Genomic DNA, 11376 nt, shown 5'->3' with positions numbered 1-11376 from the left:
ACGTTCTTTTAACTAATAAAATAAATAAAAAAATAAAATCAGTAATTAATATAAAAACATGCATTAAATATAATAACGTAATAAATATTTAAATTAATTACACGTGCAAATATTTTAACAATTTTTAATGAAAAAGACAAAGAGTATTTACAAATGATTTTTTATATTTTTAAATCGATTAAATACTTTATAAAATGGTAACAATAATAGTAATAATTACATGATTTTATAATATTAAATTGAAAATTAATTAATAAAGATAGAAAGGATTCGATTATGTTTATAATGATATTTGTTTGTATTTATTTTATCTATAAGCTTAAATTGTTAATAAATTATTAGTTTTTTCTAAAAGTATAATTTATTATTTTGATATATTTTTTTTATGCTTTTTGATATTGCTGTAGAAGCTTTTTTTTATGAGAATTGGAAATTATTTTATTAAATCTTTAACATTGCTTCTCAAATATATTCTAGGACTTTCTTTTTATTGTCATCTTAAAACCTAAAAAATAGAACTACACAAGTGATATCATCAATCACATTTTCATCATTCTAAAATGTGATAGAAAATAATTAAAAATTAAAAATAATATTGAATATTTTAATAAAAACTTACTTTTTGCCACATAAGCACTGATTGTTTGATTATAGCATCTGCTGCTCCAGCAGAATCGTTTTGTTTATAAAAAGGAATTACTATTTTAACTACCTATTTAAAATTATATAGTAAAAGAAAACATAACATTATTCATAAAAAATTACATCTTAGTTTGTTAAAAACTCCCAAACGCCATCACTAGCTATTACAATAAATCGATCTTCTTCTTTTATTAGTACTTCATATATATCCGGATCTGATATTACTCCTACTTCTCTCCCTGCTTTATCTCCAAGAGACCGAGCCATAGCCAGTCCAGGACCTTCCATAGTTTAATTCCATATTCTGTAAATGCCACCAGCTACTCCGTTTTCATCTCTTGATTTCTCAACTTTGCCACCATGTTCTAAAATTCTCTTTTTTTCTCTTGGCAAATCAGGTTTATGGTCTTCACTAAGAGGTATACTTTTCCACTCTGATTTTGAACCTTTACCTAATTCTCTTCCTAGAATAGCTCTAGAATCACCACAGTTTGAGCACCAGAGAGTATTATTATGAATCAAAACAGATACTACAGTTGTACCACTCATAAAGGTATCTACTTTGGAATTTAATAAATCATTTGATACTGTCTGAAATGATTTCGTAATTATTTTTTATAAATTTATATCATTATTTTGCCACCCTCCTTACGACTTAATAACTCTCTAAATAACTTTGGGCAAATTTTTTTTTACAAAGTTAGAAGCTAAATGCCCGTATTCGCCTAATAAAAAAGTAAAAATCAATATTAAAAAAAATTATCATATATAATGTAATAAGGTTTTAATATCTATTTTATTATAAATGTTACCATGACCATCACAAACTCCAAATAAGCTATAAGTTTTATCATTAGGGAAGTACGGAATAACAATATAAGAATCTTAGTTAATTTTTTTTAAGTTAGGACTGTACTACCCCGCTCTAGTTTTTGTTTAGCATATTATATCAAATGTTTTTATATTTCCCTTTTTTTAAAAACGCATTTTTAATAAAAGCATTTAAAAATATTAAATTTTTTTACTTTCTAGTCATATATAAAACCCTTATACATACCATGGGATTCATTTGCTGCAGTGATATTTTATTTAAAGGATTCAATAATTTTGTTTTCTTTTTGTTCTAATTCTCTTGCAGATTGAATAGTTGGTTATTATTGCAGTATATTATTATTATTATTTAATTCAAACTTGATGTTCATTTTATTGTTGCTACTTGTAGCTATTTCATTTTTTTATTTTATTTGTTAAAGAGTATTAATTTAAACAGATTAAGATCTAATTGAAGATGAGTATTACTAGTTTGTAGAAGTAGAAGAAAAATTCAAAATATTTTAAGAATTTCCTTAATTTTTAGTAGTCTGCGCATTTAAAATATTTTTTTAAGATGAATCGATGGAGTTCTTAATATGATAGAGAGAAGAATTAGGCTTTTTAGAATCTTATTTTTATATCAAAAATCGATTTTGATTTAATTCTAAAAAATGATTGTTTATATTTTGCTTCGAAGAAGTATTTAAATTTTATCCTTCCTTAACTACTTTAGAAAGAGGCTTTGCATATTTATTTTAAATATTATTAAGATCTATTTCTCCCTCACTCTTTCTTCCAAAGCTCTTCTTTTCATCGCTTATTTTATTTTATGATTCAATTATATACTAACTTGCTTTGTTAAAACTAGGATTATGATCATCTGTTATGTCGCTTTTTTTTTGTACTGAAGTTGAATAGTCTGAATTATTACTAACTAAATTATATTTTCTATGGATGTTAATGGGTGTATTTTTAGAATAACTTTTATCCTAGCTTGATTGTGAACATTAATTTAAATCTTAATTACCCTATTAACCATTTTATATTACGCTTTTCCTAATTTTAAATAAATAGTGTGAACTCATAGTTTTATTAACGCCAATAATCTTGAATTCTTTTTTAAATAAGTATTAACTTTCAAAAATTAGAAGTAATACTTTTACTAACTTTTTTATTAGATAAAATATACCAAAAATATAATCTAACTAACTATCATAAAATAATGATCAGTGAGAATCAGTGAAATTATGATTTAATTAAAAATTAATTTTTTTTCAAATCCAAATTTCAAAGTATTTTTTATTTTTATCTAAAAAAAAATTATTTTAAAAAAATCAGAAAAGAAAATTAACAAATAAAAAGTAAAATAAAAAATCAACTTTTTAATTTGAAGATTTATTTAGAAAATTGATTTTTTCTCAATCAAATTTGTGTTTGTTCTTATAAAATCTTTAAGATGTTTAGAGACTTTGTTTTTTATTAGGGAATTTCTTTTGTGATTCAGCCCAATAAATAAATATAAAGTAATGAAAATTTACTTTTATAAATTAATACTAGAATGCGATTAATCTAACTTTGGCAAGTTTAAGCTATCTTTACTTATTTAGATTGTTTCTTTAGGAGCTTAAAATACTTAAATTGAAGATAAATCTTTATATTTTTAATCATTTGGAATAAACCTTTCTTTTATAATAGGAGTTGAAGACTTCCTTTCCCTAAAATATATTTTTTGTAATATTTTACTAAAAAAGTTTCATAATTTATTTAGGTTACATGTAACTTGGTTATTGAGATATGTTTTAAGATCCATATTTTTATTGGTTTAATGCTTAATTATTTTAATTTTACAAACTGCTTTAATAACTTAAATTTTAATGCTGAAGTAAGCTTTCAGGTTAAGGAGAATGGACTTTTTTTTGAATAGGAGTGAAAACAACTTATTCTTCTAAATCTTTATTTAAATCTGTGCTCTTCATTCTTAAAATACCTGCTAATTTATATAAATTTGATTCTTTAAATAACTTTCTTCATCTAGAAATTGATTTACAGTGACTTACATTACAATTAACTTTGTTTTGGGTATTGCTGTCATTACAAAAGTATTAGCTTGAAAATGAAGCTCGTTCTACATAAAAAAAAAATGAATCTGTTATTTCCATTAATTAATATTTAAGTTACATTTTGCATAATGCCCTTTTTTAGAACGTTACTCAGTAGGAGGTTAGAAATATGGGATCTCATAATTATCCTACTTAGAATTACCTCCAATGAAATTTTAAAAAATACTTAAGGCATTGTTTTAAGGATACTTTTTATGACTAGTAATTTAATCTATGTACCTATTATTTTAATGTATAACTTTGGTTATGCTTTTTTGATTATTCTAGTTTGTATTCATGCTTATTTTTCACTTTTATATTCTTGGATAGATTATAGAATTGAATATAAACGCTACGTTTGAAGAGTTTACTTTAATCTAAAATAAATTTTGATTTATTTTATTATTCTAAATAGTAATTAAAATATTTATAAAATGTAGTGAATTAATTATCAGAATTTCTGATACCTTTTCATATGTTACTAAATTTTAAAATAATATTTTTTTTTCCATCATAATTAGGGGAAAACTATAACGCTTTATATAAATTGCATAAATTATCTTAAAAAAAGGGAAAATAAAACTTTGTAAGTTTATAAATTTGAAAAAATCACAAAATTTATTCCATTCAATCAACAATTTGTATCTTTGAAGAATTTTAATATTATTCGATATTTCATAAAGAAATTGTTTATAAGAAAAAAATAATTTTAAAAAATAAATTATTAAATGTTAATAAAAATTATTCAAACTATTTTCATTTAAAAAAAGAATAAATTTTAAATTAAGTTAAAACAAAAAAAATCTTTAAATATATTTAATAGTTATTTATTTTTTAAATATATTTAATAGTTATTTATTTTTTAAATATATTTAATAGTTATATTACTTAAATATAGAGTTAATGTTAAATATTTTTTTAGATATGATAGTTTTCAAAAATGATAATTTCTCTAAAATTAATATTTATTAAATTATCTTTTACAAACAAATATGTTATTAAAATGAAATTTATTAGAAAAAGTTATTTTAATTTAAAAATTTAGTCCTAACATTTATATTAAAAATTTTAATTGTAATATTTTTTATGAAGATTTAGCTATAAGAATATTTTATAAATAATTCCCCTAAATTAAAATTGCATGAAATACATATTATAAAAAAAGGTAAAAAACAATAATATTAAAAGTAAATTTACTGATTATTTTTTGTAGGCAAACTATTTATTCAACTTTAATTAACTATTAATATTTAGTAAGGTGTTTAAAAAAGAATATTTTTAAAGTAATTTAAATGGAAAAAATAACAAATTATTAATTTTTGTTACAATTATTATTTTAACTTAAAAATGTATTTGATTATTGAGTTAGTTAGTTAGTTTTTTATTTATTTAATTATTAATAAGTTAATTATTTATACATTTTTGCTTTATAATTTGTAATATATTTTTGCTTTAATATTAGATAAAATTAGTATTATAAGGAATAAATATTATGAAAGGAAGGAAGTAAGTGTTTATTAATTTATGGTAAATCTTTTCTAATTAAAAAGAAAAGAAAGTAGTTTTTTGCTATTTATAATTCAAGAAAGCTTTTAAAAAAAGAAATGCTAATTTTAATTAATAATTGACTAAATCTTTTATTAATTAATTTAAATTTCATTTTATTTTCTTTCCTTGAACTGTAAATTAAAACATCAAAATCTAAAGCATTCGATTTCAAATTAGACTACCTGTTAGAGGTTTTTTTAGTCTTTCAATACTTTCAGTTCCTCTGTGAAGATTGATAACTCTTAATGTTTCTTTAAAGTTCACACATTTTTTTCTTTAACCATTTTAATTAATTTCTTAGAAATTAGACATAGAGTTGTATTTTCTTTGTCCTCTTATTTTTTGATAAGAAATCATATTTTAAGCTTATTTTGTATCTGGGGCATGTAGATTTTTGCGTTTTTCATTTTGATCTGGAGATTAGTTTCTGCCTTCATCTCCCATTTATGCATAATTTTATGGATTGTTTGGATCAGTAGATTTATATTTTAGTATACTCTTACTCTTTATTATAGAACCTCTTACATATTAAAAGTGCCCATAATAATCTCCACTGTATATTTGATTATTTGGTTATTATTAAATTATTAATTACATCATATTTTATTACTACTACTACTACTACTATTATTATTATTATTATTATTATTTATTTTAATAAGGAGGAAGAGGTTATTACATTTATTCTTGCTGAGTTTACTGGTACTATTAATTATTTTCATTTTAACTATCAAAATTCCAAGCTTGTTAGAGTTTTAGTAATTCAAGCTTGTTTGAATTAATTTCATGATCTGAATTCAGTTTTAATTTTTTTTATGTTATTTTCTTATTTTATTCTACATTATTCAAAATTAATATATTATTATTGTCTGAATTTGAAGAATTTATATCATTGTCCTGAGAAATTAAATTAAGAGAAGGTATTGAATTTGGAAACACAGTGCTACTATTCATAGTTGGTGAAATATTTCTTTTCCCTTTTAATTATGGGGAAAGAGTTGGCGAAAGTGGTAGATGAGATAGAGATCCTTAATTTTAATTATTTTCTTGTTATTAGTTTAAATTATTTTAATTTGTAGTAGCGACATTATTTACAGTATTTTATTGTATGGGTTGATTCACTTATTCTTCAGTTTAGTAGCTGATTTTTCTTATTTTAAATCTACCAACTTATGCAGGATTTTAATTATTTTAAATAGCTCCATTAATTTTAACAATTGTTTGCTTTTCTTCTGTAGGTTTTTCTATTCCTAAGAAATCTCTTACACTGTCAGCTTACTAATATTATGAAGAAGTATCAATTGGTATCATAGAAGAGTTTCTTATTTTATCTCTTCTTAAGGTAATATTTGGTTTTGTTCCTATCGAAGTAGTATAGCCACTTTAAGTAGGATTTTACTTTACAATGGGTATTTGGTGGCCATTTTAGTTTATTTTTAAATAGCTTACAACCTCTGAAGCGTTTTCTCCATTATTATTAGATGTTTTTCCAGGTACACTGCTGCCCAAATCTTGTAGCCTTTTTTGCTAATTATTATGCGTTAGAATAGAATTCAAAATGTTTGTTTAATTTATTTATGTTTTAGTTGTTATTAACTATGGTTAAGATTAACTAAGCATACTACTTGTTAGTTTATTACTGGTTGGTATAGTTGGAGCTTGAACATTCACGTTTATTCCTTACTAATTATTGTTGTTGTTAAACCATTTCTAAGCTGAGTTTCTTACAGAAACTATCTTATTTCCTTAATTGTTGAGAGGCAGTTAAGTAATTTCTTAAGATTAAATATTTTAAGGTTCCTAACCATTTTCTTAGTTATTTATTTTTTCACTTTATCTCTAGCTCTTGGAAGCCTATAAATCAATTTAATCCTTAATAAAAGTGTTACCACCTAATGGAGTTTTATTCTAAATACCAGGCTTTTCCATAGTTTCAAGTATATTTTTTTAGTTAGAATCTATAATGGTTGTTCTCTTAACAGGTGATGTAAAAATATTATCAGATTTTCTGTAATATTTTATAGGGGTTGATGAAATTTAATTATTTTATGTACTCAATCTTCCATTCTCATTTTAAGGAATACCACTACCGTTTTAGGGTCCACTTGGAGTTATAGAAGAAATATTAGCTTGGTTTAAATTATTCATAGGAAGCGATTGTGTGTTATCGGTTTGGGTCTAACCTTTAATGATATCGTTATATGTTAAATTTGAATTAGAATTTACTAGCCAATCCTAAAGCATATCAGACATAGATTTTTTTGTCGAAGACTGATTTATTTTTTATTAAGGATTCGCTTAATTGCTATCCAATAAGTTATTTTAAATTTGCTGTTATTTAGCTTCTTAAAATAGATTTATTGTGTTTTCTGTTTTACGAGGTCTTTTAATTTTTGGTAGTTACTCAGGGCTTTAAATATCTTGTAACACATTTTACGATGAAGACCTCATATGCTTAATTGATTATGGATTCTTTATTGGAGAAAGCATGCTTAATTGGTCATTTTGAAACACTGTTGAATTAGATAAACCATTATTTTCTTAAATCAGGCTATTCTACGTCCCTAATATCAGCTAAGAGTTATTTGCGAAAATCCTGTTGTGTTGCTATGTTCTTACAGCCATTACAATATTATTATCTATTTTTTTATGATTTTTGAATATTGTATGTGCTTATGGTATTATTGATTCTTGTAATTAATATTAAAATTACTTATTTTTATGATTTTTAATCTTTTTCATAGATCTTATTTCTTTTAATTTACGAATGACTTCATTCTCCATAAATAGTTTAATTCTGCTAATCATAAACGAAGATTAGTAGGAATATACTTTAATAAAAAATTGATTGCACCATTCATATTTAAACATTATTTAAATGGTTTGTATAAATTAATAATTGTAATTTATCCAGTCTTGTAAAACTATGAATAAACCTTTTTTAAATATAATATAAAAATATGTAAAATTAATTGCTTTAATTACCATTGAGTTTTTATTTTAAATTATCCTTCAATAACATGCGATTATTTATGAAATATAAAATATAATAAATATTTTCATTGTTTTGAATAAAAAATTAATTATTTTGGCTAGATCAAAAAACATCAATAAGTTTATTTTGAATATAAGATTGTATTTTTTAAATTCGTTATTGCAAAAATGAATTAAATCTTCTGATATTAACCATGAATTTTTTTTATGGCTTTTATCAAAAATATATAAAGTGTAATTTAGTATTGCACTTACTTTTGTGTCAAGAATGCATACTCCATATTCCACAAAAAAATGAAGCGAGCCTTTTACATATTTGTAATTATTTATCAGATTTATATTATTTTTGAAAACTTGCTAAATTAATGTGAATAAATAAACAAGCAAAAACTTGAAAATGAGCTATCGGATTGTTTGATTTTTATTAATTAAGTAAGTAAGGTAAGTGATTAAAATATTAAAAAAAATAAGTCCTAATTAAAATTACAAAATTATCCTTTTTATTTAAATAAATTAATAATTAGATTTTTCCTAAAAAGCTTTACGGAGAATTAATAAAAACAAATGTTTAATACATACTTTTGACTTACCTTTAAACAGAAAATCCAAATAAAATACATCGAATATAATTTTTCTTATATCTTTTTATTTGTGGAAATTAAAACACAGATTAAATATGTTGATAAATTTATATAGTCTATCAAATAAAAGGCACGCTTTAATCAAAATCTCTGCCATACTCATTAATACCACCAACAACATTATAAACATCTAAATTTTTATTAAATTTTTGATGAGTTGTGAACTATTTACTAATTTAAAAATATTTAATTTTACCTTTGTAGCCTTTCTTAAACAAATCGTTTCCAGCCAATCTTGACATATTACCTCTTCTGCACATAATGAATACTAAATTTAAAATTTAAAACTTCAATTAAGAACAACTTTGAACAATAAATCATTTTTTACTTTTTTTGTTTTTATCACCTAATAAGTTGCTGAGGGCATTCTATTTTAATTTAAAAGTAAGGATGATTGATATTTCTAAATTATCTGAGCAATCAAGAAGCGAATAAATAAATAAATAAATAAATAAATACATATATAAGTAAATACATATCAAATAAATAAAAGGTGTAACATAAATTAAGAATAGGAGGGATAAATTAATTATTTTAAAGAATGAATGTTATCTGATAATACTGTTTAAAAAACTTTATTTAATCAAAGAGAAAAAATCACTAATTATAAAATTTATTTGTAGTTACTTCATCCAAATCTTACAAGTCTTGATATGGAATATTTTTAAAAAGAGGTATATTGACTATATCATATTAGCTTTCAGGTCTTACATCAATAAACTCGGCTTGATCAGAAAATCCTTTTTCTTTTTCCTAATTAATTGAGAAACAAATTAATCAGTTGAAAAATTTAGCACTAAACTAATAAAAGTCTAATAAATTAAGTATTTTATTTGTTTGATGAACTTATTAGAATCTCAATAGAATTTTTAATCAATTATTTATAATAAATAAATAATAAAAGAAAAGATTAATACTTAAACAAATTCCTTCCATGTAATATTTTTGAAATTATGTTCTTTCACAGTAAATGCTTAGCAGCTAGCTCCAACGAAATTATCATAATCATAATCCTTAACAAACTTAATTGTTTTGTTTTCACCACAGCTAATGCAATTCCTTTTTTAAATATAAAAAGTTTATAAGTGCGTTATGGCTTAACAAAATATTTAATTAATTAATTTAAATTTGAGGTTATTTAGAAAACTTTTAATTACTTTTGAGGGCCTCTAATACGGAAGGCTTTAAAAGTTCCTTCGTACCCATCAAATATGATCATTCTTTAGGAAAGAACTTTAGCCTAAGGAGCTTCAATTAAAATTTTCATACATTCAACAGCTTCTAATAAACCTATAATACCAGGAATCATACCAACTACTCCTGCCTCACCACAACTTTTAACCTATTTTAAATAATAGCATTTTATTTTTTTTTATAAAAAACATAAATCAATACACTTCCGGCTTTAGGGCACTCTGGGTATAAACATCTGTAGCAAGGACCATTCTTGTAATTAAAAACAGTAAGTTACCCTTCCCATCCTATGGCTGAACCTGAAACAAGAGGTTTCTTTTATTTTTTAATAATTTGTTAATTAAAGTTAAATATAGAATTTCACCACCAAAAAATTTTATTTTTATTTAATAAAATATATTGTAAAAATCCATTATATTAAATAAATTATTTTTGAATATTCTATTTTGTAATAAGATATCTTATCTATCATTATTTATATTTACCTTGGCTAAAACAGATGCATCGCTAACAAGATATCTTGTTTTTGGATTGTCACTAGCATCTAATATTATATCATACTAACTGAAAATATCTTAAGCATTTTCTGGTGTCAACTAGAACTAATAAGTATTCACTTTAACTCTGTGGTTAAATCTTTCTATTGTCAACTTTGCTGAAAGTGCCTAAAAATTGTTTTATTAATACTAGTAAACTTATTAATGATATAAATTGAAATACCTTATTCATGCCAATTCTTTCTACATTGTGAATAATCTATCTATGTAAATTACTTTCTTCGACATTGTCATGATCGATAATTCCAATAGTTCCTACTCCCATTCCAGAAATGTAATATGCTGCAGGGGCTCCTATACCACCGGCACCAATAATTAAAACTTTAGAGTTTTGTAACAACTTCTAACCTTTATATTTAATTTCTGGTAAAAGCATTTGGCGAGAATATCTCTCAATAGTGTCTTTAGTCAACAAAGGATCATCTAAATTTGTATGCAAAGGACCCTTTTGATCTTTTTCCTACTATTATTCTAACTTTGATTCAACCTCTACTTAATTAGATTACTATTCTTAATTGATCTTTGAAAATGGGATCTAATTTTTTTCTAAAAGTGCCTCCAAATACTTTATACGATCCTCAAGCTTTTCTATCTTTTATACAAGGACAGCCTTTTATTCTTCAACCTAAGACATTTACTTTTACTTTTATTTTTGCTAAATTTAAGCAGATATTCTTTATGATAACAAAATTAAGAAAAATTTAAACTAAATATAATAACTTCTATATTATTTATTATGTATGTATTCTTTTAATTTTAAGTATAGCCTCTACTTAATCTTCTAAAGTTCTATCATATTTCTGTGATTTTTCTATTTTTCTCTGTATTTTTTAACAATTCCAGTGATAAATAAATTTATTAAAATTATTTTTAAAGCTTTAATCTAAA

The 11376-nt window shown here is 22.9% G+C and overlaps 3 protein-coding genes across 3 annotated transcripts; all 3 read right to left on the bottom strand. All coding sequences in view use genetic code 6, as the record gives it.

Moving 5' to 3' along the window:
* Positions 1 to 95: 95 nt before the first annotated feature.
* TTHERM_00530230 (protein phosphatase 2C containing protein) lies at positions 96 to 3853 on the bottom strand (the record flags this gene model as incomplete). The annotated part of the gene is made up of 8 exons (XM_001032734.3): positions 96 to 555; positions 620 to 1367; positions 1455 to 1611; positions 1668 to 2511; positions 2994 to 3170; positions 3229 to 3445; positions 3503 to 3580; positions 3634 to 3853. The coding sequence occupies 8 exons, from the start codon at positions 3851 to 3853 to the stop codon at positions 540 to 542; spliced, it is 2457 nt and encodes an 818-aa protein (XP_001032734.2). The 3' UTR covers positions 96 to 539.
* A 1417-nt stretch (positions 3854 to 5270) lies between these two features.
* TTHERM_00530220 (hypothetical protein) lies at positions 5271 to 7841 on the bottom strand (the record flags this gene model as incomplete). The annotated part of the gene is made up of 1 exon (XM_001032733.2): positions 5271 to 7841. Exon 1 carries the CDS (start codon positions 7725 to 7727, stop codon positions 5271 to 5273), a length of 2457 nt encoding a protein of 818 aa, XP_001032733.1. The 5' UTR covers positions 7728 to 7841.
* Positions 7842 to 8796: 955 nt separating this feature from the next.
* TTHERM_00530210 (MFS transporter) lies at positions 8797 to 11122 on the bottom strand (the record flags this gene model as incomplete). Its single annotated transcript, XM_001032732.3, has 9 exons — positions 8797 to 8867; positions 8934 to 9005; positions 9066 to 9105; positions 9365 to 9490; positions 9655 to 9796; positions 9895 to 10079; positions 10133 to 10246; positions 10417 to 10596; positions 10652 to 11122. 9 exons carry the CDS (start codon positions 11120 to 11122, stop codon positions 8797 to 8799), a joined length of 1401 nt encoding a protein of 466 aa, XP_001032732.3.
* Between the last annotated feature and the right edge of the window lie 254 nt (positions 11123 to 11376).

This window comes from Tetrahymena thermophila (assembly GCF_000189635.1).
Source record: "Tetrahymena thermophila SB210 genomic scaffold scf_8254459, whole genome shotgun sequence".
Classification (NCBI taxonomy): domain Eukaryota; phylum Ciliophora; class Oligohymenophorea; order Hymenostomatida; family Tetrahymenidae; genus Tetrahymena; species Tetrahymena thermophila.
Note: the sequence above shows the minus strand (reverse complement) of the source record. Positions and strands in the feature narration are given on the sequence as shown.